The sequence below is a fragment of the Athene noctua genome, chromosome 22, assembly GCF_965140245.1.
Source record: "Athene noctua chromosome 22, bAthNoc1.hap1.1, whole genome shotgun sequence".
NCBI lineage: Eukaryota > Metazoa > Chordata > Aves > Strigiformes > Strigidae > Athene > Athene noctua.
The window spans coordinates 3,309,006-3,335,061 of record NC_134058.1 but is presented as its reverse complement, the minus strand read 5'-3'; the positions used below and the strand labels follow the sequence as shown (position 1 = coordinate 3,335,061).

General features: G+C 42.9%; 1 protein-coding gene across 2 annotated transcripts; it reads right to left on the bottom strand.

Annotated features, from left to right (window-relative positions):
- Positions 1-25,810, bottom strand: C1QTNF12 (C1q and TNF related 12). Of its 2 annotated transcripts, XM_074924761.1 has the most exons (10): positions 25,506-25,810; positions 25,305-25,435; positions 24,546-24,801; positions 14,748-14,867; positions 13,496-13,607; positions 13,053-13,234; positions 8,372-8,480; positions 7,249-7,339; positions 2,991-3,069; positions 1-2,347 (listed from the first exon to the last, which is right to left on the bottom strand). In XM_074924761.1, exons 3-10 carry the CDS (start codon positions 24,714-24,716, stop codon positions 2,249-2,251), a joined length of 963 nt encoding a protein of 320 aa, XP_074780862.1. In that variant the 5' UTR covers positions 24,717-24,801; positions 25,305-25,435; positions 25,506-25,810; the 3' UTR covers positions 1-2,248. The 2 variants fall into 2 exon arrangements, with proteins under 2 accessions (XP_074780862.1, XP_074780863.1); XM_074924762.1 differs by lacking the exons at positions 25,305-25,435; positions 25,506-25,810 and having other exon boundaries at positions 24,546-25,023.
- Between the last annotated feature and the right edge of the window lie 246 nt (positions 25,811-26,056).

Genomic DNA, 26,056 nt, shown 5'->3' with positions numbered 1-26,056 from the left:
GTGAGACTTGGTTCAAAAAAACCCTACAGATATAACAACATATGCTGAATGTCACAACACTCCGATTATGTTGCTGGAAGTCATGCATGGAACAGCCCAATTTATTACAAATATTCACAAAGTACAGTATAGTAATACATGCCAGGATACAGGCCACTTGCCCCAATTACACTTACTCCATCAAAGCCCAGTGTAAACAGCCAACCTTTATTGGTAGGGTTCAGTGCTACTCGGGTGTCACCTGCTTTCCGAAGCTCCAGGGATGAGCACTCTTGCTCCCTGCTGTACCTGCCAATAGCTGTGGGCTCCCCTCTGCCAGCGGAGAACTTAGTTTATGCTTAAAAGTACATTCTCCCCAAAATATACTACCAAAAAAAAAAAAAAATCCGTAGGAATTCTGGCATGTACTGTGGAGTAAGAATGAATATATAACCGTTGATAGCTGCTATATTTTAGATAGTCACATTAAAAAAATGCATTCCATTGACTAGAAATTCGAATTTACCTGTGTTTACTTGTGTAACATACCCTCTCCTTCCTCCTCCAATAGGTATCACTTTAATATGGAAAAAAACCCATCTAGTACCCTTAAAGATCTGTCTCAAGGCATTTATAACAGAGATGAAAAAGTTTCAGCCATGCCTGTTTTGCAGCAGATTTTTCCACATCTCTCGAAATAAGACATCTTTGAACCCCACCAACTCAACAGCAGTGTTACCAGAAGCATCATATACCAACCTGAACAACAGACCCAGCAACAAATGACTTTTTTTTTTTGTTCTCCCCCATGCCTTCTGCTGTCCTCAGCAGTCTTTGCTTTCATTGCACGAAGACAGTGTAGTTGATCAAAACCTGCAACACTATACAAGGGATATCTTCCACTCACTGCAAACATTCAAGAACAAGTATCTTGGACCCCATTTTGGGCCTTGCTATCATCTATTTATGATACTGTTACACAACTAGTTCCTCAGCTAAGGTGAATCAATAGAAGGGCCAGTTGAAAGGGAAAGCTACAGGGGTACATTAGATGAGTGGGGGGAGCTTTTCTAATCACAAGGGTGTTATCACTTCTTGGGCAACACCTTAACGCCATGATACGTCAACACCCTTTTATTTTGTTAAAAATGAGTTTATAGCCTGGAGTTATATGCAAAGCTGCTTTGGGGGTTCAATTTCACATGCTTACATTTGCAGTGAGATTTGTAGAAAACCAGAAAACATTCACTGGACGGTCTTTGACAGCACTTTCAGTCTCGGAGGAGAGCTCCAATAGACTCCCCAGGACCCTGGCCACCTGACAGCAGTAAGCCTTGGCCCCTGTTTACTTCCATTATTTCACTGCAGTTCAACAAGCACCAAACTGGTGACACAGCTAATCTGAGGCTTCTCACTGTCTTTGCCAGCCTTCTGACACCCAGTGTCATGCATTTGACACATTTACAAAGGATTATATGGCACCTCAGAAGATGTGATGCAGTCCAAAACCACGTGTGTAATCTTACTAAAACATAAGAACACAAGTAAGGGAGCTCACGCCAGAACTGGTGCCATTGGCCTTACCTTTTCATAAAAACAAAACTGCTCAGGCAGTGAGGTATTCAGCTTCATCAGTAAGATCAAGGAAATACGTAAAGAACCACAATTAAAGAGTTCAGACCTTGGATTCCCAACTGTGAGGCAGGCATTGTCTGAGAATTCAACATAGTTCTTGTCAAATACATCCAATTCTGAACATGAGAGAGGGCCTATACCATTTACAATTATACAAAAAGAAAAGCAGTTTTGCTAGCAAATCCTTGTCTCCTTCCTCCACAACACAGAGAATTTAGTTACTATTTTACTTTCCTTCTCAATCCTTCATTTACAAACTCAAACACCCCACAATCAATCCCAAAAGACATGCTGATTACAAGTGCTACTGCAAAATAAATGTAACAAATTCCAAATCTCAGTGTATTGTTCGGTTAGCATCTGGTGAAGCACAAATTAAATAGTACAGAGTTTGTTTCTGAATTAGAAAAGTACAATTTTTTTACGATGAATGAACTGGTGTGGACCTTGAAAAGCAGTAGTCTCTGAAAGCAAGCTGATTTACTGGTAAAGGGAAAGGCTCTTTGCTTGTTTAGAAAGATGCCGACAGTTAGAGGAAGCAGTCTTCAAGAGTCAAAATAAAGGTTTCTTGTGTCAAATATACACTGCAAGGCTCTAATTCATGTCTTTCCCTGCTACACTGCTGCAGGTGATGTTACGCACCCATTAACATGCCCATGAAATCTGATCCATTCTGAATGGTGATGGGAGCTCCAGCACTGTTGTCCACGAATATGGAGGTGTACTGGCCAGCCTGCAGAGAGAACAAGAAGGAAAGGAAAATATCTGACACTCCATCCCAGTGTTAAAGGAGAAAAAAAAAAAAAAAAAAACAAAAACATTTCTACCATGAACTAAGCACGGAAGCTTCCTCTCCTTTTCTGTGGCTCCTGGGAACAGAATCTGACCAAACATTTTTACTGCAGCACTCCAGTTTTGACTTGGTGGAAGAAATTTTCTGTAGTGAAACTGTGAGATTATTGCTTAACTAGGCCCTTACTGCACTAGCATCTTTTTGGGTGACTAGTCAAGTGACCATCTGTGCTTAAGATTCCCTTCTGTGAAATGGGAAATACAATTGCCATCTTGACAATGCAAGGGGAGATATGAGAAAGAAAAATATTTACTGTCGTTTCTTAGAGGGAAGATTATTTCTGTAGGTGTATTTCTGTGTGTTTTCTTAAGGTCAGAACGTGCAAGACAAGTCTGGTTTTTACTCCTGTTCCTGCCACAGATCTTCTCTAGTTACCCCAGGTAAGGCATTTAACTTCATTAACCTTAGAAAGAAGGTTAATAAAAACTTCCCCACCTCCTGGTAAGATTTCAGCCTTGCCAGTAAACAACTCCACAGCTTGCCAAGCAAACTGGTGCAGTGATTCCAGTCTGCACGGGCTCACCTGCAGCTGCAGTAGGCCATGTACATAGATAGTGAAGATTTTGCTGTTACTTTCCAGACCAGCGATGACTTCCAAAGACCTGAACAGCAGCAAAAGAAAAATAAACAGGTTAAACACCTGAGGCAGCCACAACAGTTTTACGTGGAACGACGAGAGTCTCATGACATCCTCAGAAATAGGGCTGGGTGATTCTAGTGCCCGTCGGTACTAAGCAGGTGGCTTGTTGACTTCATTCTAGCAGTGATCAGCTGCTTTGAAAAGAGAACCGGACAATCTTGTCCTCACCAGAGTGTCCAAGGGAAAACCTACAGAGCACACAGGATTGTGAATGCGAAACCCGGCTAGAGGCAGGAACGGGGAGTCGCCTTCTCTCACAAAGGCCTTTCTCATGGTCCTGTAGTCTCTTCCCCACCCTTGAACACGTGCTAAATGTGCCCTTTAGATTTATCTGCATACCAGTTATCCCAGTTTGTTGACCACCACACTATTTACACTCTTATTACTCCGCAAAGAGCTGGCTCTACGCGTTCTGCCACCAGCGGTTCATTCATTTTCAAGGTGTGAAAGGTCTGTTTCACCTTAACAATGCAAGAAAGAACATAGCCCAACACTGTCCTTCAGTTAAAATTCAAGGGAGAGGTCCAGATCACCCCTCAAGCACTGTTCTTTTCTAATATTATGTCGTAATTAGCCATCATATTCCTTGCAGTAGCAAGCTGTAGGAGAGCTGCTCTCTGTGGCATCCTCTGTTTACAGAGTTCTAACTTGGCTCCTTTGTACAGGATTCAGGGTGAAAGGAGGTGCCTGAGATGTCAACAATCAGAACAACCCATGTAAACTCAGTTCCAAAGCAATATGAAAGCACAGAGCTCCATGAGTGGCTGCTTCTTCTGGAATCTGCTTAGCCTGTGGTAGCAGACCTGGTTGTTTTCCTGAGAAAACCAACCCCTTTCCTCCCTTTTTTCCATGAAGTGCTGGTGACGGAACCCAACAAGTGCAGACGTGCTGTTTCCAGCCCCCTTGCAAGGAAATAAAAAGTAGGGGCAATTTGGCCCAGAGAGAGGAAGCCACTTGGCACCACCTTGATTGAGGAGCTCAGTCTGTGTGTCATACCCTGCCAAAAGCCTAACTTGGGTGGGAACTTCCCACCATTAATCTCTTCTACTCCAACTGTCTCCTTGCCTCCGAGTTTCCATCTCTCTCTGCCGAAAGCCCTCAGGGCTCTTTCAGCTCCCTCAAATGAATGACTGTGTACGCTGCCATCCCCAGGAAATTCCACAAGCAGGGGTAGCAGCTCAGCCTGTGCCAGCAGAATGTCTGTCCAGACAGGTTCCCATCCCTCCACCCACTTTCCCTCCATGCCACAGACCAGTCACACTCTCACCCACCATATGAGAGAGAGATGCCTCGCCTCTCAGAGCCAGTGCTGATTCTGCTTTGCTCCCACTGCTGCTCAACTCAGGGCAGCCTCGCAGCACAACCAAGCATAAATTATGACCTTGGACAACTGATGAAAACTCAAGAGTCAGACATCAGAGAGCTTTATCTAAACAATTAACATCTGGGTCAGTTCTAAGGAAAAAAAAAAAATGTTTCTACTGTTACTGTTCTTTGGAGAATGTAGCTATAAATTCTTCAGATAGCAAGTTAATCTCAAAACATCCCAATGAACCTGCCTGGGCTGTATGTGACAGAGGTTGCTCATACATCCCAGCTAGAACCAGAAGAGTTTTCTCGGAGCTTTCAGCTCAAAAGCCCTGCAATGAGGAAGGCATAGTAGCTTCTGTGGCCCACAGGGAAGCTTCTTACTCAGGTAATGCTTGTGCTTGCATTTACCAGGACAGGGAAGCAAGACTAAAGTCACACTGAAAGCAATCAGAGACTGACATTCATTCTTTAGTAATATCACTGTAAGATTGTCTGAATGTAAAGCAAAGAGAGACAGACACAGATAGACACTGTCCTTGGAGACAGAAGCGAGCCTTCCAGAAGAAAAACACTTTGTTCTCTCTGAGATGCCTTAATCAAATCAGTTGGGAGCTCATGGAATCCTTAGGAAGAAAAACTCACCACTGTAACTTTCATTTATTTTGCAAAAAATGGTTTAAGTGGGATTTATATTTTCTGTATGATTCTCTAACTGAAGACACTGTAGAGTGGTGATCAGGATAGGAGAACAGCTTTTCACTCTGGACATCTGCAGGATCAATTTAAATCCTTACGGTGCTTCATAAGTCTCACCCACTCATACACTCACATCTTTATTGAAATATCATCAGGTCAACACCACCAACTGTCAATATTTTTCCACATCCCAATGGGGAATATCTTTCAACATTCCAAAAGCACCTAGAAAAAGATTCTGTGGAATTTGCAGTCCCTGTTCATGAGGAATCCAAGGGCTAGGGACATGAATCCTGTTCTTGATGAAATTGCCAAGATAAGTGGAGATCGTTGTAGGTGAAAAGAAAAAAGCACTAATAGTGAAGAAAGATAAAAATTTGATTCCTTGAATCTAACTGGTCTTTGCTATGCAGAGGGAATAGGGATCTGCGCTGTGCAAAGGCAGTTTGGGAGAGCTACTTGTTAAAAGGACAGTAACATTCTGCCCTACTCATACCTGTTCCACCCCTCCGATTAAAGGCCTGGGCTGTCTCAAAATTATTCGTTGTCCACATGCATCCCAGATTTCAAGATCAGGCTGAGGTCCATTCTTAGCATGATCTAAAGGAATTCTCACAAGTGCCAGAAATTAAATGTCCCACAAGTTCTGCAGCTTTATCAGAATATAAAGCATTCTTTCAAGGGGCAAGAAGTTACACCCCACTTCTGCTGACATTGTGACTGCAGACAGTCTGTCACTGCCTCAGTTTAAGTGCTACAATCATAAAAGAATGTTATAAAACAGTCTACAAGGCCAAGGAGGTGCCAGTTGCCCCAGTCAGCAAGCTCCTTGATTTCCCATCAGGTCAGTGGCATACAGCTCCCTCTTACCCTAGTTACTAATGAGTACTCCGATACCAATCGTGTCTTTCCCACAGGCCAATGAAACCTAAGAGAGGTTTATTTATTATGCGAGGTTTCATGGCAAATTCACCCACCAATAAAGCCTCTAAACTGAAATGCCTGTGGAGAGGTCAGTCCTACTGGCAGCACTCTGACTCATGAAGCAGGAAAGGTGAGGGCTGAAGCAGCCAGTCGAGCAGCAAATTTATGGTTTTGTGGGTTTTAAGTTGCACCTGTGGAGTGGTTTTATGGACATATTTCAGCGGTGCTATTGCAAGGGTGTTGCTACAGCTGCACTGGAAGAGCTGTGGGCAGGCAGAGAAAATCTGCACAGCGTTGTACAGATATTTTTCCTCCTGGGACAAGGGCTGAGCTGCAAGTGGAGGCGGTGGCCACTGTGCAAGCAGCATTGCCCTCTGCTGGGTGCAACTCAGCCCAGCCCAGGGGCTCCCCAGCCCCTTCCTACAAGCAAATCTTGCCAAACCTCTCCTGAGCCAGCTGGCCTTCTCCGAGACACAGGGCATCTACATGCTGCAGCTGAGAGGATGACAGAGGCACAGCAGCCAACAGTGTGGTGATGCCACGGCCCATGGCATAAGCAGCAACACACAAGGTTGCCACGGCCTAACAAAAGTGTTTCTTTAGCAGAGTTTTGCTAATGGATCCTGGCAGAGAACAATTCAGCATGGTTCTCTGAGGAAGCTCCACAAGGCAGCTGTGGGAAGGTATCATGTACCTGTATAGAAGCCCTGCACTTTCTGTCTCAGGACCCATTTGCCTCTCTTTTCCACCTATTCATTCTCCTCATCACTCCAACACTTCCATGGCAACAAGAGCGAGATGCTGTGATCCATTCAGGATGCAGCTGAAATGATAAAAATTAACTAACAAACTCTGTCACAAAACTAAAACATTTCTCTGCAAACCCAATACATTCTCTCACTCGGTATGTTTATGGTGTTAGCTGAGCATTCAGCATCTTTAGCTGTCTCCAGTTTCAGCTGGCTACATTCACAATTCTCTCAACAGATGCAATATTTAGCTATTTAGAGAAATTAGCACTGAAAGGTTAAAAAATCAGAATAAAACACCCACATAAAACCTAAGGGCCAGATGGCATCACTCTCTTCAGAAACGTTCTACAAGCATTTTCATAGAAAATTCCCTGTTGGTGAACCTGATTTCCACAGTTGGTTGAAACACTGGCCCATCTGAGAAAAATAATTGCCAAGACAGCACGGCAGTAACTCACGTGTATCGGTGGCACAGCGATTCAATGCAGATCAACACTCGGACGTTATCTCTGGCTCGCAGCTGGACTTTAGTCTTCAACTCACTGTGGTCTGGGGAAAGCAGAGGAAGAAATATAACAGAGAAGTGGAAGCACAGAAGCAGTGGAAGAAATATAACAGAGCAGCAGTTGCTGGTGTTTGGCTTAACAAAGGCACCAGTAGCCTTGAGACTTCTGTATTGGGTTTGTGTGGCAAGGTTTTGGTAGCAGGGGGCTACAGGGGAGGCTTCTGTGAGAACTTGCTAGAAGCTTCCCCCATGTCTGACAGAGCCAACCCCAGCTGGCTCCAAGACAGACCCATGGCTGGCCAAGGCCAAGCCTGTCAGCAACGGTGGTAGCACCTCTGGGATAACGTATTATTCACCACTGTGGGGGAGGAGGTAAAGAAAATCAGGAGTAAAATTAAGCCTGGGAAGAAGGAATGGGTTAGGGGAAGATGTTTTAAGGTTTTGGTTTTATTTCTTGTTATCCTACTCTGATTTGATTTGCAATAAATTAATTCTTCCCCAAGTTGAGTCTGCTTTGCCCATGATGGTAGTGGTGAGTGATCTCTCCCTGTTGAGCCTTTTGTTATATTTTCTCTCTCTGGTCCAGGTGAGGAGGGGGGGTTACAGACTGGCTTTGGTGGGCACCTGGCATCCAGCCAGGGTTAACCCACCACAGCTTCTTAGGAAAGCACCCTTCTGGTGCTGGATTATAAAATACTTCCTCACCGACTGACTAAAACCATTGAACAAAATTGAAACAACTGGTGATAAAACACAGTCAAAACTGCCCTGATGCAGCTCTACATCACCATGTTCATTTCTTCTAAATTTTTGAGGAAAGCCATAATTCTGCACATGAATATATCTGGTCCCTAAACTCATCTTCCATAAGGATTGTTTGGTTTGCATGGAGCAGCCTGCTGTGGCTGTGAAAGCACCCAGCTCCAAGGACAGGGGTTTGGGTCATGGTACCAAAGAGAGAGCTCACTGCAAAGGGCTGCCATTGCACATGCTTCAAATCAAACAGGACCCACAGAGCTCTCTCCTTCCTGCACCTCTCAAGCTGTACAGAAAAGGTTTCTGGGGACGACACTCACCAACATGGACATTGGCTGAAAACTGGTAGATGCCAGACACAGGTGCTGTGAAACGTCCTGTTGCCAGATTTAATCCTGTCCCCCGGAGAAAAGCTCCTTTGGCCAGAGGCTGTAAGATAAGAAAAGCAGATCCTGAGCAAGTCCTCAGCACCCTCAACAACTACAGAGCAAAACTGAAAAAATTTGCAAGGCCTTGTCTCCCCACAACACACCTTCCAGAAGGGCAGGCTCTCAGCATTTCCTGCCCACAAGAGGCAAAATGGTGAGACGTGAAAATGCCCTTTTTGCTCACTACCAAACTCTTCTAACTCACCTTGATTCAGACCGTCCTTACTGAATCCCTATGCTCTGCTGGTCCTAGTGGCCTCTAGCTTCCCCTGATGTTCTGATACACAAGATCTCCCACTAATTGAGTCAGGAGGTCCCTATTTCTCCCAAAGACTTCCTAGATGGGGCCAAACAGTGTCTCCCGGCTTAAAAACCTGGAACCTTATACACTGGTTTTGTAATACAAGTACAGAGGAGACACTCATATGGATCTCCAGAGGTTTTCTACCCCCTTTAGGTCTATGTCAGATGGCTTTGACTGTTGAAGAGCAACTGCTTGGATTCTTACAGATTCCGTATTTAGTTTCATTTTGTTCTAGGCTTGGATTCTACAGAATAGGCAAAAACCTAGTAAAATAGCATGCAGCTTCTCCTCATGGCAAGAAAGCAGTCTTAAGTCAAACTTGCAGCAGATTATCTGACTCAGACTAAAATAAACTCCGCGAGAAATGTTTATTGTTTGCTTTGGCCTGCCTCATATGAATTTGGCTAGAGCTGGGGAGAAGCAGGAGTGGTTTCAATGGGCCAAGAAAGCACATTAGTCAGACTCTGCTTCCACCGCAAGGGCATTCTGTGCAGTGTGAACACATTCCCATGAATGCTGTCCTGACAGATTTGCCCCACGTCGGTCTTATGGGACAGAAGAACCGTTCAAATCTGACTCTGTAGAGGCACACACACTGCTATATCCCTAAAACATGCACAAATGCATAACTGAGCAATCCTAACAACCCAATATTTGAGTGTGGTTTCCAATACTAGATGGAAAAAGGGACCTGAGACATGCCGGAGAAATTTGTAGCAGTGTTACCACTGGTGCTATTACACTAAAAAAAAAAAAATAGTAGAATGCCTTTGTTCAAGTATCAGAAGGAATTTAATTGCCTCCCCATTCCGGTTTATCACAGCCAGATATTGCCAGCTTTCACAGCGCAGGGTAGAAATAATTTATTTAGCTTTCTCTTTGAAAGGAAGTAAGGCTGCAAATATTTGGGTCTGGTGGTGTTTGTTTAGAGAGTTACTACAGGGTAGAAGGAGTGAAATGACTAACCTGCCTTTATTCAGCAAATCCCAGGCGAGGCTCACAAAGGAGTAATTATTTATTTACCAAGATCTAGCTGTAGTCTTAAATTTGATAGAACTTTACTAGAAAACGTTTTGTGTATGCATGTGGTGGTGAAAACATATCCATGTGCGACAGCAGTGGCATTTCTCTGAAGATGATCTATGTATAATGGGAAAACTAATAATGAACTGCAGAACAACTATGTTTCGTACAGTGATTTCTAAGTCTCTACCTTTATCAGTGTGCACTGATGTGTGCCTATGTGCACATACACACACACAAAAGGAGCTCTATTTTCTTTACGTGTACACCCACAGACAGTAACAGCCAACCTAACAGCAAGGGCTACAGAAGGAGATTGATCCTGTCCCTATGCTATCACTACACCATCATTTTTGGTAAGGCTATTTTTGATTTACCTCACTGAAAGAGCCGATCTAAGCCCTGTATGTGCAAAACCATACTGCATAGTTAATTCATTCCTTTCCTGTTACAGCTATTAGCAGAATCAGCAACATAATTCCAAAACCACTGGCTGAGCATGGAAGGCAATTTTAGGCACCAGTAAATTATCACTGATAAAACATTCCTGTTTCTTCATGCCCTCTGTGGCTTTGTTATTCTTTTGCTGATGGAAATAGACAATGCAGGGAGAGGTCTCTGGGCAAAATATTCCATTAAACCCCATGCCAATTAGAGCTCCCTGCTGCATTTGCTGCCTCACAGCAGCACACTCACCTATCTGCTTCAAACGCTGCACTGATTTATATCTGAGAATCTAACTACTTGCATACAGCTATTTCAGTAGCCGGACCAAAAGCAAACAAAAAAGTTAGCGTCCAGCCATCCTGCACAGACCAAGGTCAGCTTCTCTTCCTCAGTTCATCTCCCTCATACACTCCATAGTTTATTTCCAGGTGGAAAATAGGAACCACACACGAAGAATTGAGATGTGAACTGTCAGTTTAGCTTTTCAGTGATACATGCTGCAGAAAGCAATGCCTTGACTTATCTGTTATTAAAGAAAAGGATAACCCAGCCTGCACGGCAACCACAATGCACAGGGGATGCAGCAATAAAATTCAACTGCCAAAAGGTAGACACGTAGCTTGACCTCAAGGTACTAGAGAGACACCAGGACACCTTCTGGGATATTGCACCATGAAAAGCACATAGGCCAACTCAGCCTTAAATGATCTGATTGCAGTGATGTTCTGGGGCTCAAGATAAATCCCACTTCCATGGCCTGCCAGAGGCTGCAGTTACTTCAATTCCTGCTGTGTAAAGTACCTTTCTGAAAGCTTTTACAAGAGGAAATCGTTAGAAACCTCAAAGCGTAAGATACAGGAGGAAGAAGCGTGGGGAAAGGAGTATGACGTGTTTCATTTCGGATACTAAGGAAATTGTGAGACCAAGAGGAAGAGTGGGAGGGAATGTTCTTGGAGGAAATTTGGCATGGAAGGATGAGAAAACCATCACGCTCTCTCAGTACTCAAGGTCAGAGTGACTGAGACACCATACTCAAATGACAGAGTATGGAAGTGATAGGCCATTTCTCAGCACAGGTTCTTTCCACTATCTCAAAATGCTTTGGGTAAGGTCCAAATGCAGGAGTTAGAGTCAAGCCCTACTATCTCACTGAGAAGTATCAAACTGTTGGCTTCTTCACACTACTAAACTGATGGAATGGAGGAAGGGAAATTCTCTCTCTCCCCATCCCCCTTGGACTGTTTAAAGACAATGTTTTCATCTTTGCAAGAGCATCCACTGTCTCCCTCCCTGGTAAACTCCCCTATATCAGAGCACAAGCTAAAACCAGACACTACTTTTCCCAAAGCTGAAATGAAAAGCTGGCACCCAGAGGCCTGCCAGCCCTCCCACATCAGCTTCAGGGTCAGAAGCAATTAGAAAGAAGCTAGGAATATGATAACAAAGCATGGGAAGCATCAGCCTACGCGCCCATTGCCGAGATGTCTTTATTCACATTTTCCCTCCTAATTAATGAGGCAGCAGATCTCTCTAGCCCTGCCCACACTTCAAGTACAATCTTGCCTCTGTGCCAGTACCCACAGAGCTGTCACACCAGGCTTCCACAAGTGTATTTGGTAAAGATCCAGGAAAGCACCCCATTTAGAACATAACCATTGCCTCTAGTCCTGCAGCTGTGAGAAGTCCTAGCAGCAAAACTACTCCTTAGAAAAGGATCTGCTGGACAAGATTCTTCAGAAATGGGACTCAGTACAGCTGGGCAGAAAGCTCAGCACCTTACTACATGGACAGTGTCAGCAAACCCTGCTGATGAAAAGCCATACTCCCTGTTCATACCCTTCAAACTCTTCTGGACACATCACAAAAGCAACCGTGTATCTGAAGGCCTTGTGCTCTTAGACAATCTTTGTGATTCCAAAGTCTAAAATAAGTCTCCTCAATTACCAAGTAACTATTTGGTTTTAGCTATTAGTTTGCCTAACAATTACACTTCAAATTCAGATCTTATTTGCAACTGGTTCAGAAATGGTCAGTAAAAGTTTTAACATCAAATTCAACAGCTTGCTTGTAACCATGCTTATAGTGCCCTACAGCATCCCAGGATGGTGTGCCTGTCATTATAACATGACTACAACAAAATTATATAGGTAACTTTCAACAGTCTTCTATAAAAATTATGTAAAGAATTTGAGCATCAGGACTGGCCCATCTAACAAAATGATGGCTCTTATGTGGGCTCACAAGTCTACAACCAATGGTTGTCTACTGATTTTTTCTACATCTGAAGGTTACTCTGGAATTAAACAGGGTGTGCACTAAAAAAAAAGAACAGATCCTTCAGACTAATGCCAAACACGGACAAGTCTTTCTTCATCATTAACTGAAATAAAAATACTGACTGTTGTTTGGACCTGTGAGACAGCCCTCTCTTGCACAGACCTGTCAGAACTTCAGTAAGAACTGTAATGAGATTCAGCTGGGCTGCAAGAGAGGGAGAAAGTCTGCCTCTTGGGTTTGTCGGGAAGGAGAGGACCCAAAGGTGAATGTCCATCTTACTGCAGTTGATTTTCAGTGCTGAAATCACCCTGTGAGATCCTACTTCTCTCCATCACAAAAGAGGTAGTGCTATACTCATAGCATCCAAGCCCGAGATGAACTTCTGGAATTAGTCTGCCCTTTTAGGAAACACCTTTATCTACAGAGCCACCTAGCAGCTTTGCAGACTAGGGGAACTACAGCTGATCTACGTGCAATGGCTCTTGTGGAGCTGCACAGGTTCAGTCTGTAATCCCTTCTCACCGACTGGAAGTTCTGAAGTTCTACCAGGGTCTTCTTATCTACAATGACTTGTCCTTTTAGCTTGCAATGGAACGCCTCCTCTACACGTCTGTGGGGTGAAACTTCCTCCAAGGAGAGCAGGAGTGGAGGCAGCTGGCTAGGATGGGCTGAAATAGCCAGGGATGCTCGACGCTCAATGGCTTCTGAGAAGAAAGGAAGAAGTAGAGGAAAATAAACACTTAGTTTAAGAACCTGGCCTATGAAGCCATCAGTTGTGTGATTAGACTTCTGCACTTAATTCTTCAATTTGAACTAAGCAGCACCGGGAAAACTTTTTTTCAAATTTTTGATTGCCAGGTAAGGGAATGCTTTAAGGTAAACGTTTGCAAAGCCAATTCTTTATTTGTCATGGTGCTTACCAAAAGATGCAGATCACAAAAGCACAAAGCTCTTACAGTCTTTACCTTTTAATATCTCCTTAAACTCCTGCAGAAGGACTTCCCGGGTGACTTCAGCACCAGGTGCTCCTGGAGGTCCCTGGGGACCAGGAGGTCCTGGGGGCCCAACAAGGCCACGCTAAGGAAGTAACCAAAAAAAAAAACAAACCACCATGTGAATTGGAACCAGGCAACTGCACTGCCAGACCAAAAATTCTCTCAGCCATGATCCAGTTCTACAGGGCTGTCAGCCATGTGAGCAGCCCCCTCCACTATCAGTTCAACTACGGGGCTGATGCAGTAAATCTTAAACCAACTCTCCAGCCAGCACTTGGAATTTACTCACATTTTTATGTGGGAAGATAAACTTTGCTCAGGTAAACACTGACTGGTTCTTCAAGTACATATATATGGTGTCAAGCACAACAGGCACAAGACTAATTTTGCTGCCTCTGTACCTTCTTGTATCACCAAAGCATGATACTGGCCTTTGAGCTTCTTATTCTGCCTGTCTGCTAACTAGAATAGACATCTAGCCACACTTTACATTATTAACATATCTTGCTCAGACACAATGATCACATACACAAATATTTGGTGTGACAGTAGAGCTCTCGGGGGGGGTAAAAAAATGAAATGGTTCATTCAAAGCCTGTAAAGGTTTGGCACACACACATTAAGCCTTAAACTAGTGGTATGAACATGCAATAGTGTTATCAATGCTGTATTGATGTATATTGTTCCCAGGGAGTGCCTGTTTCCTCAACTAAACTGCAGCAAACCTGCATGGATGCACTTCTGCCTACAGGCTCACTGAGAAATAAAAGGAAATCATTAAAAGCATTCAAGATTGTCTAAGTAGCAGATTAAAAGTAACTCATTAATTTGAAATAAACGACTTGTCCACACCTTGATTAATATATCCTTTGAGATACCTGGACTTTATCTAGTGGAAGAAAAAAAAAATGTTAATTTTATTTCTACTGAGCAGAAAAAAAAACCAAAACAAAACAAAAAAAGGCTCTGTCCAAGGAACAGCTGGTTTAAACAAAATGAATGTCAACAGTGGAATTCACATACCTTATCTTACAAAGCACATAGCACTTATTGTCTCAAACTTCTCCAAAATAATTGGAGAAATTAAAAATAAATGAATACGCAGCACACTTTGGGGTAGGAAGGCAAAAGCTGAAGCACACAAGCCACCTTGCACAGCAGCAGTAAGAAGGGAATCCACAGGGCACATTTATTAGCTGATGGCAATCTAGCAATAACCTACTAATTTCTTGTCTTTCCCTTTGCATCTCCTTTTAGAGGTATTGCCATCGTCTGGGCGGTGAACAAAGGAGATCCAGGTCCGCCGTGGATCTGTGATTCGAGGATCTGGAGATTCTAGGATCTAAAGAGAAACAAGAACAAAGACTGACATTGCTGTGTCTCTTTGGCCACTACGTGGATTCAGAGAATGTAGTTTCCAGACCAGACTGTTGTCTGCTGTCTAAACCACATCCTTGATCCAAACATACTGCATTTGGGAGGGCATTGAAGGTGGGATAGAATGGGATTTTACAGTTCCATAACAAGCGTTTCAGTTTGGATTATCCAGTAACATGCCACTTTTTGTCTTCATTTATAGGAGCATTGCAAATGCAGGATAGTACTTCAGTCGGAGTTCTGACACAGTGCAGGAAAGACACTCAGAGTCTTTCTGAGTCCCATTAAAGTAAGATTTTTTTCTTTATAAGTTACAGATTAATCTTACCAGCAGAGATGTCCCGCAAGCCAGAAGATGCTGCCCTTAAAAGAACAAAATGCCTTCTCATAACTTAATATGCTATCACCTACTGGGCCTCCCAGCTCCCTTTGCTTAAGAGATCAGTAAGAGCCATGATCTGGGAGCCAGGGTACCTCAGAGACCTTTCTCAAGCTGCTGAGACTCTCAGCCCTCTGACAGTCCCATTACATGCCACAGAAAACCTGCCCAGATGCCAGAGATTGTTTACCACTGGCATCTGACACTTATCAGTTGGATCAATCAAGCAATACAGGGAGATTAAAACGTACAGAAAACCTTGAAATGCTCCGTAACTTTCAAATCACAGGCTGAAGAGTGACAAATGTGCACACAGAGAAAAAAAAACAACAACCAAACCCACAATTCACAGTGAAAACCAAAGTCAATGTCTGATCACAGAAAAGATGTCCATTTAACTACCTCACCCATTCCTGTGTTCTGCAAGTATATTGAGGCCATAGAGGAATTATCTAGGGAAGCTTTGACATTGCAGTGCCTAGTTCTGGATCCCTTCTCAACACAGACTGGATGGGAGAGAGGATCTGTCTTTATGAATTGGGATCCATTTCCTATCGGACTCCCTTGTTGTCATTACTCACCTCCCGGAGACAACCAGAAGTGACCAATCAACTAGCCATGCCAGTTGGTTTTGTCCTAGGCTAGGAATGAACTTCTAACTTTAAATTTTAAAAAGGCACCAGAAATCATTGCTTACCAATACCCCGCCATGCTCTTATCAAGAGCAATTAACTGTTGACTATGGAGATTCCAATCTGTTGGCACATCAGCCTCCCAAATGTCCATCACAGTGAGGAGAGAAGCACACATCCCCCCAGAGTTTCATGAACTATGCTTAAGTATGCAGAGCCATTAATGAGAAAGCCAGAGAGGAAAAACTTGCAACGAACACTTAAAATCTTTAAAACAAACAAACAAACCACCCTATGCTTATTGTAAACTTTTGGAATTCATTCAAAAAAACTTTTTTTTTTTTTTTCCTCCTGGTGAGACAGAACATGTACAGATCAGAATTCCAGCAGGAAAGCAACACAAGGCAGTAGTGGGTTGAATGACATTTGACATGATTCCTAGACCATTACAAGTTTAGGTAAATCAATATTGATCTATCACCGTTCAGGAGAAAGAAAACAAGATGGGTGTGGAAAAAGCATAGAAGCAAAGTCAGTCAACAGTGCACTTCTCAGATCTAAAAGCGTTTCCCCCTGGGTATTAAGCTCCAACTAGTGTGACAGCACTAGACAGTTGTGCCACAGCTCACACACCACAGCTCTACACTCCGTGGCCTTAACAGTGAACTTGGAAGGTGCTTCCAGGGCATCCAAGTCAGCAAACACATCTATGTTTGCTCATTACCTGTCTCACTTGGCTCCCTAAAGCACTTGCCACTTCTCAGAGAACCATACTGAGTTTTAATAACATTTCTAGGACCACTTATAAGCATAATTCCCTTTTATCAAGCAGTCTGCAGAAGCACGTAGAAAACAATTAACCTTAAGAATGCAGGTGGAGCTGAGGTCCCAATAACTGTAATATATCTCACTGTCTGAGAGCAACAGGAATTGCACAGAGATTGCAAATTTTAGCTAGAAACATCAGGGCAAGCCCATTTTGAGGAGAAGAGACCACAGTCTGTGTGATCCGCTATGAAAAATCCATGCAGCTTAAATAGTTTCAAAATAAATCTTCGAAGTCTGCTGGAGTTCCAGCTTGAGGTTATAAGGAATGTCGGTGCTTCTAAGCTGATGCAGAGCGTGGAAAGCTCCAGACACATGGGTGTAATACAAGGTACTTGTCCACAGATTTCTGAGCTGATGCGATCACAACTATTTATTTCAAACAGCTCGGGTCAACAAATGGTTTACAAACCATCAGAATATGAGCAGCTCCCCAGTAATCAGCTGTGCTGTGAGCGGAGCAAAGGTATGTGTTAAACATACATCTCAAACTCTGCGAAGCCAACTCCGTCTGCTCTGTTCAACAAATAATCTGAGGTGATTTACTGCTCAGACACAACCCACAGAACGATCTGCTCCTTTTGAATTGCTCCATCCAGGCAGTCCACTTCACCTCCCCTCCAGATAGATGGCTGCAGAGTAGCTGGCGTCTGTGCGCTGAACCAAAGCAAGGATATCCCCAGACATTTCACCATATCATTTGTGCATTCGACTATAATTGATCAGAGCCAGAGTTATGGTTATGCACACTCCCCCCAATACTCAAATTTAGCATGCATCACAAGACAAACTGTTCATAACAATCTAGTTCATTATTTCTGTACTAAAATCAGTCTTGAACAGACCTTTTCCTGTTTATAGCCACATTTACAGTCAGCTGTAAATTGCATCTTTAGTCAAGGGGTTCTATTAGGTTGTTTTACCCAAATTATTATTTACCTTTTTGACTTACTGCACCCAGAATTTACACAGCTTTCTAAAATCCCATTGAAAACTAATTGCAACGGAGCACCATAGGAAGTCCTGGGTATTGTGAGATTAGTCACCTCACTAAAACATCATCTTCCCACAGACGGATTGACCGCAGATTTTTGCAAAGCGTAAGTAGTCAAAGACAGGCCAAGAAGATCCTTTGGTGCAAGCCTCTCCATCTATTCTAACATGCAAACATCAAGCCCAGAGGCAACCATTCATAAAGTTTGCAAAAGTCCTTAGAACAGCACACGGGGTGCAGCTTATTTCTACAATCAACATGAAATATATTTATCAGTTCCATGGAGATTTAATGGTTTCTGATGGGAAAAGCTAGTTCTTTCCTACCCCACTTCATCTGAAAACAGGTGGGTGCAGCATCACCCCGAGGTCTCTTATGAGCATTTAATTTTACAAAGCTCATCAAGGTAAAGCCGGTAAAAACCTACCCACGCTTTGCCCAAAGGAAGCAGATGTCTTTTTGTCCCAGTGTCTGGGACTGGCAGGTCTGTGGTAAAGCTACAGTGCAGTTCACAAAACAGAAGGAAGCAACTTATTAATAGAAGCACCCAACTCGGGCAGGATGGAGTATTCCCTCAGTGCTGTAACAGAAGCCAGCAAAAGAGCAGCTGGGTTGCAGAGAAAAGAGAATCAAAATCAGTTCATCCTTCAAAAAGGGCTGTGGTGGCAGGAAAGTCTCCAGAATACAGCAAACAAGATAGGAGTCTTAGGAACTGGGATGCAGCATTTGCTGCAGATGTGGAAGAGACTATTCAAATTTTCCTGGTTTCCACCAGGCTGCAAGACAGGCATAAACTCCCCTCCACTGCAAAAATGAGGAACCAGGCCAGCTAGAAGCAGAAGCCAGCAATCAGGGACAGATTCTGACCATTAACTGTGAAGACAAACAGATGTCCTCAGCCTTTCTAGAGCTCCAGCTGTGAAGAAACAGGCCAGAGCAGACATCTTGTTAGGGAGAAAAAAAAAAAAAAAAAGAAATCCAGATGGCACATCCCAGAAAAATAAATTAAAATCTCCTAAAGTTTAAAAAAATAATAAAAAAATTCCCATACCTCTCCAGTGGCTTGCTTAAATTACAAATCCCTCTACAAGACAGTCATGGCACTCCCCGATTTCTCCAGCACAAGGATGATTGACAGTTAAAATGAATGTTCCATCCTTGTGGTATTATTATTTAATTACTATGGCATGCATGAGCAATCCCAGCAATAAGCATGCAAGCCTCTATTTTTCTTGGCAGCAGCAGCCTCCAGCAGCCAGAGAGACCTTGCAGCCAACTCAGGTATCAGTCAGGACTGAAAACAGCCTTGGAATCCCAGCAAAGGGGACTTGTCTCTCCTGGGGTGCTGTTTGCAGAGCAAAGCTAACCTACAGGAGTCAGGAGGAATCCTCATGTTAACTGCAGTGAAATCAGGCTTCCTCCTTCACACTTGAAACAGTACCTCCAAAATCAACAGCAGCCTTGCCAGCAATTTTCAATGAACTTCCAATCAGGTCTTATAACATTACTTTGGAATCCGAACACAATGGCACCTATCACTTCAGAATGATTTACAACACTAATGAGAAATTAGCCCACTCTCTCCCTAACTTTCCTCAAAATAAAAGACAAGTTGAGCTGTAATTTAGACTGCTGTACACAAGCAGAACCTGCGGTTCTTTCTGGCTCTAATTCTCAGAACAGCACGCACTGCCCAGAGACACACACAGTCTCTGGCCAAGATTCAGCCAGCATGGAAGAAACTACTAGCAGAAATCCACTGTCAAGTAGCAGAGTTTGGATCCTGAGAAATTTCTGAACTGTATCTGAACTTTCCTGAAATTCAAGGACACTGGGATCCAGTCTGCATCTCTGCTAAAAACCAAAGTAAGAGGGATAAAAGGAGTTTCAGAGTCTGGATGAATAAAAGAAAAAAAGTCAACACGATCTGTGAGCAAGTCTGTACACCTAAAAGCATCTCAAAGTGTTCTCAGGCACACCTAAGCATTTTGCAGGGTGGGACAGGATGGAAATAAAGCATGCAAAGGTTACTATTTTGTGAGGGGACAGCATCCTTTCCACCTGCAATTAGCCAGAGATGTGTGTCCAAGAACATACACCTAACCATTCCAGTTCACAGTCTTCATGCCTGAAATTACTCCCCTGCAACTTTTGCGCAAAATTATCTATGTATTTGTCCACCTGTGATGGAATTATATTTAAGAATTCTTTGCTTAATAGTTAAGCAGTTGCCAGACACAAAATGGACCTGGCCAAGCATTTCAATTAACTTAATCCAGAAATTTCTATGTTATTACACCTGATTTACACCAGCAAGAGTAGTGTCAGCTTCATAATGAAATCAGGAACAAATTATTTATTTCAGTAGTGTATTTTACTTGGAACAGATTAAAAAGTGACAGACACCCTTTTTTTTTTTTTTAGCATGAAAAATCCTATGTCAGCTGCTAATAACTTACGGTTATACACAGTCCTAGTTATTAATGAGATGTAAAACCAAGGTCCTGACCACTTGTGGTTTTTAGAGATCTCAAGAATTTTCCCTAGAGCAGAAGTGTTAAGTTTGGTATCTTGGCCAAATACAAAATGGAATTCCTACCTAAATTCCCACTATGTTTTGTGATTGAAAAATTACACTTCACTCCTCTAAAAGGCTATCTCAAAAAGCTTCTCCCTCCCACTTAAACACAAACTGCCTTCAGTGGTCACACCCATAACGAATTTAATGAATCTAATGGAACAGTTCCTGTGAGCAAGAGCTACCTTGGGTGAGAACATGATGTTTCTTGCTGTGTTAGCTGCACTGCAATGTTAACCAGTGCCACCCTGGATGTACCAATAAAGTCTGGCTTTAGGGACACCACAAAAAGGTGAGGAACTGAACAGCACTCCTGGAACAGGTGTAACACAACGCACTTAGCACTCAAAACCACATCTGATGTAGGACTACATCATTTAATAATGACATTTAAACATCTTACGAACAGCTCTGAGAAATGAGACCAAGCACTGAATTACTTGATATGCTGAGTCAGATGTATGAATCCAACATGAATTTACCTGGGCCACAAGGAATTGCTAGGAAGCATGTTATTTGTTCTAACCCTTCTTGTTCATAATATGCCTGAGCCAGACTGACAATGATGACAGATACAAAACCATGAAAGATAACATCTTCTACTACAGATAGGTCCCAGCCCAGTCTCTCCTATGGCCTTAACAGATACCAATTACACATGCAATCACACACTTCAGGCTAAGACTGAAATCTCTTTAAAGAGGAGGAATGCAATCTGCACAATGTCACTGAACCAGCTGCTGTTTTCCGTTGGAAGCAAAAGGCCCCAAAGAAAGGATTCAGAGAGATTTAAGTAACAAATCAGGTAGAACTAACACTAGGCATTTGACAGAGACAGAACGATCACCAAGGAAATAAAATTTCAAGGACTCTTTGGCTATGGAGTGGGTAACTAAAGTAAAAACATTGCACTATTTCTTGCAGGAATTCCAGGGAAGGTAAAATCCTCTTGACTTCAAATCATCCCTGAAATTTCACTGGGACACTGAGTCAGTAATTTTCCCCAGGTTAGGATGCTGCCTAAGCTGAACTAAGCCTAAAAGCAGCTCACAAAACAGCTGAAGTTGGAAGGGACATCCACAGCTTGTCTAGTTCAACACTCCCTGCTCAAAAGCAGGTGAACTAGAGCAAGTTCCTCTGGGCCTCATACACAGTCTCTCCATGGAGTTTTGACTCTCCCCAAGGATGGAGACTCCGCAGCCTCTCTGTCCAGTGTTTGACCATCCTCACAGTAAAGATTTTTTTTTTAATGATTAAGTGGATTTTCCTGTATTTCAACTCGTACCCACTGTCTCTTGTCCTTTCACTGGGCACTAGGAGTCTGGCTCCATCTTTATTCCCTCTGCTCAGGTATCAGATGGCAACTCCTGATCAGTGTCAATCCTATACAGCCACTGGACGCTCTACTACTGCTGAACCCCTGCTAGTATAATACTACATCTTGCAAGACAAGGTCTGTGCCTGGAAAGGGGAAGGCAAGTCTGGCAGGTGGCAGCTGCAGGTACTCAGCCACACACAAGGTAAGAGGTCCAGTAGATGAAAATCTCTGCATCCATCAGTCAGGTTCTTCTCTCTTAGTCCATCTGTGTCAGAGGAGAAAAACCTCACGTGCTTGGCAAGCACATCACATTGACAGAAACTCAGCAAAGATATGACTGGAAAAACCTTTTTTTTTAAAAAAAAAAATAAAAACCACCACCCAACACACTTCTATTTCCTTGGAAATACCAAGTTTATCAGGAGATTTGAGACTTCTGCTTCCCTGTTTTAGGTAGAGGTTTCACCACATGACTCATGCACTGTGAATGTTAAGTGGAGCTTTCTTCACTTCTATTTGAAAAGAATTCCCAAGAGAAATTACTCCCAAATTGTTTTGCTTAATTAGAAGGAAAACATTATCTACCTTTTCAACAGTATGAATAAAAATCACTGCTCTCAGGTAATATTTCTTTCCCTGCTCCTTCTGCTTTGATAAACCTACCAGCTGGCCACAGAGTCCTCCAAGGTAAACAGAGCCTTAATTTTTACTGCACAAGGCCACAAAAATTCCATCTTTCCTGTTATGTGCCGTAGAGAAATGAAACAGGACACTGCTGTTGTTTCACTTTCCTGTGCAGGGCATCCTTTCATGAAACAAAACTGCTCACAGACGTACCCTCAAGGCTCAGAGAGATCAGTCTTCCACAGAGACCTGCTTTCAACCTCCCTTTAGCTCGACAGGTTTAGTAAGGATAACTTCCCTATTACATTATTTCTTCCCTCAGTCAATACAAATTGTGATGCTTTGCTGTAAATGGCAACTGTCATTTACCCAAGAAACGGTGGCAATTCTTAAGCACTGCATTTACAGTATGTGTAAAATAATCCCTTAGTTTAGCAGCTGCTATATGAATATAAAATACAGTAGAGTCACCCATGACATTCAGAAACAATACTTAACTAGAGTCTGGACTTCAGTCTCAAACAGGTTCCAAGGAGAGAAGTACACACTGCAAAATGTGGGAGTGAGTATCAAGCAGAGCTCGTAAGCAATTACATCAAAGACTTGGTTTTGTCCTATCCTTATTAAACAGAACCTGCCTTCACTGAACTCGCCAGCTCTTAGCGGAGCCAAACCTTTGCCATGGATATTTTAAAGCAAAGTATTTCAACACAGAAACTGCAGCTTCCAAACAATGTCTGTTTTAATGAATGCCCACTAGCCTCCCAATGAGTACTGTGTTTCTTCTAGCAGTAACATATGTATGACTGTATCAGAATTAACCTGGACCAAGTTTCTGCTTGCTTTTGCAATCAGAATAGATTCTGATTGCGGTCCAATACATTTCACATCAAGCCAAATTAATTCCAGAATAGACCAAAATTTAGTTGCACCAGATATGTATCTGACCCCTTTTGTAAAAGCAGAGTGAAGCAGTTCTAGAGAGAGTGGAACAAAGTGATGGATTATAAGCACCTCAAGAATTTAGCATGTACACAACCTGTCCTGACAAGAGCCCTGCAATACACAACAACATATTAGCTGAAGAAACACTGCTTACAGTCCCCTAATGATAACTTTAAGTACAGCAGCCAGCTTTTTTTATATAGAGGACTGTTTCCCAGACTTGCCCAACCTTAACCAATTACTCTCACAATACCATTGAATAGGATATTTAGAATGTCAGCCCAATTGTTCTAACTTGCCCCCTCTGCCATGCCCCAATTTTTGACAGGTTTGTTCCTCTATTGCTATAGTGACTGCCATCCCTAATGCTTGTGATCAAAGTCATGTTTTAGAGGTCACCTCCATTTGAGACAAGGGACATTTTTGTGTGAGCAGGGGAGAGGCGAGGAGAGAGAGAGAAGGGGCTGTGTGATAGGAGAGACTCCCTTCTTTCTCAGTGTTGCACTCCTCCTTCCATTTCACCCTACTCCTAATCCTAGGACCTGCCTTTAATTCCCTAACCCCCTCTCCTACTCCCAAGCATTCTATGCAAATGTTCATCTTAAAGGATTCTGGGGGCCCTGATAAATTTTTTGCACCTTTCAGCCTGCTGTGTTTCTCCCAGACATGTAACTGGAAGGATCCTACCCTGCAAAACTCACTCACTAAGCCTAGCAAGCTACAGCCAGTGAGGTGTCATACACACAGTCTTACACACGATTAGCATCACGCCAAATCCTTTCCTACAAAAGCTACAATCACCTTAAACAAGATCATCTGACCACACCAAAAATTTCTCATCTGTAATTTTCCATCACCACAGCCTCTCTGGTGGAAGGTGCAGTGCAGAGAAAGCTCAGGCATACTCAGATGCTTCTACTGTGGTATTTGCCTGAGAAAGTTTTGAAACAACATTTCAGAGAGCAAAGGGTTTGCCTGCAAGAGAAACATTAATAGTCCAGCATCATTACTGTACTGTGATAGCCCACTTGCCTTTTTTTGAATTGGTTGTTTCTGAACAGGATAGTTTTCACACACTACAACTCCAAAACATCTTTACACTTAATCACCTACTACGGGACTGGCATTTCAGTCATGCATATTCTAAAATAAATTATAAATAGTAGTATTCCAGTGTTTGCTTCAGTAAGCTAGGAAATAAATCATGCAAAGGCAAAAGAAAGAACATTTCTCTTTAAAAATCAAATAGAATTTGTCAGGACTGCCTCAATCACTGGAAAAAGGAACCAGCATCACCTTACTGCCAAATATAAGTTCTGTCAGGCACTGACAACACATAAGCACCTACCTTGGGATGCCCATGCAGTTCTTCACTGTTTGAGAGGGTAGCATTGAAAGGCTCTGTATGCTGATTAGGTTCTTTCTTCATCTTTCTCTCTCTCTTTGCTGCCATAACTCTGAAGAGGCAAAACTGCTGACAAAGTAAAGTTGCCACTAATACCCAGGTGCACCCCTTCATTTTGAAAAGGGAGGGGCCAAGTCAGGAAGGGCACTCTCCAAGCACAAAAACCTTCACCACGAATAATAGGAATAGACACAGACTTCTCTCTAAAAAAATAAAAAATAAAAAAGTTAGAACTATTAAAGATGGTCCTCTGGGCTATGCAATGTCAAATGAGCAGCATGCATAGATGCGCTGGTTGCTGGAGAGATCTCTGTTCAAGCAGGACACATGGAAATGGTAGAGATAAACTTGTTTGAAAATCTGGATTCACTCGAAGAAAGAGGTAAGTTCATTCAGCCTCTTGAAGCTTACATAAATACAAGAGGCCCTGGAAAGTCCTGCCACCCACCTTGAAGTGTCGCTTCCCCCCCCCCCCCCAATAAGTCTTCAGACTCGTTTAAAATGCACTCAACTATGAAATCTAGAGAAGTCAAATTGCTCAGGGCAACAGTTGCTCAGGCCAGGGCTGACAATACAAACTCATTAGGGGGGTTGTTTGGTTGTTCCTCTTCAACAGGAGATTTCACTTTCTGTCATTTGAGGCATTGTGTTCAGTTCAAAGCAGGCTTGAATAAGTTCCATCCATTCTCTCTTGAATGATACTTCCCTTTCCTCAGTGATAAGTCCTCATCCTTTCCTTTCAAGATGCTGGAGAACTGTAATCCAAGGTTGCTACAGCCACTGCTCTTCTGAAGAGGCTGGAAGCATCACAGCTCAGCCAAGTGCTCAGCCTTCTAAGGAGAAAATAAATTTCTCATATTATAGAAGTTAAAACAGGGAGAAAGAAAGAATCTGAGGATGTACCTAGGTCCATAAGGAACAGAGAGTTTCCTCAAATCTAGTTTCTCTCTCACTTTAGCTGAGTTTATCTTCGCTTTTCTTTAATGAGACGATGAGCAGGAGGTCCCGATGCTGCAAGCAGCTGTCAGGATGTAGAATCTCATGGCTTTTTCATCCTCATCTCCCCTCACACTAGGCAAGATTTCAGGTACCTCTGAGTGGAGATCACGTCTGATTTTTGTCGCTGCTCCTTTCCCCTGCTGCACACTGGCAAAACCCTCCTCAGCTTGTGCTTTACCTCAGCAAATAAGTACTTCTTTCCTGAATGAGTTTCCATCAACTTCAAGAAAGGGGAAAAAAAAAAAAAAAAAAAGAAAAAAAAGGAGGAGGGATCACATTCTAATGAGCTGTCAAGCCTATTCTCTTCACATTCCTATTAGACTCACTGATAAGTGGAGCTGGCCCGTGTGCCAGGCAGATTTAAATCAATGCCCATTCCCTGCTCCCTCCCCTCAGCCCTATTCTGTACCTCCCCTTCATTATCTCAGAGAAATCACCATTTTTCTGGGAAGTTT

What these genes read in the sequence shown, in the direction of transcription:
- C1QTNF12 (XM_074924761.1), bottom strand. Translation starts at nt 24,716, where the DNA reads ATGAAGGGGTGCACCTGGGTATTAGTGGCAACTTTACTTTGTCAGCAG. An exon ending in GTTTAAGGAGATATTAAAAG is followed by an intron (nt 13,235 to 13,495) that starts GTAAAGACTGTA and finishes CTTTCTTCTCAG; the next exon opens with AAGCCATTGAGCGTCGAGCA. An exon ending in AACTTCAGAACTTCCAGTCG is followed by an intron (nt 8,481 to 13,052) that starts GTGAGAAGGGAT and finishes CTTATCTTACAG; the next exon opens with CCTCTGGCCAAAGGAGCTTT.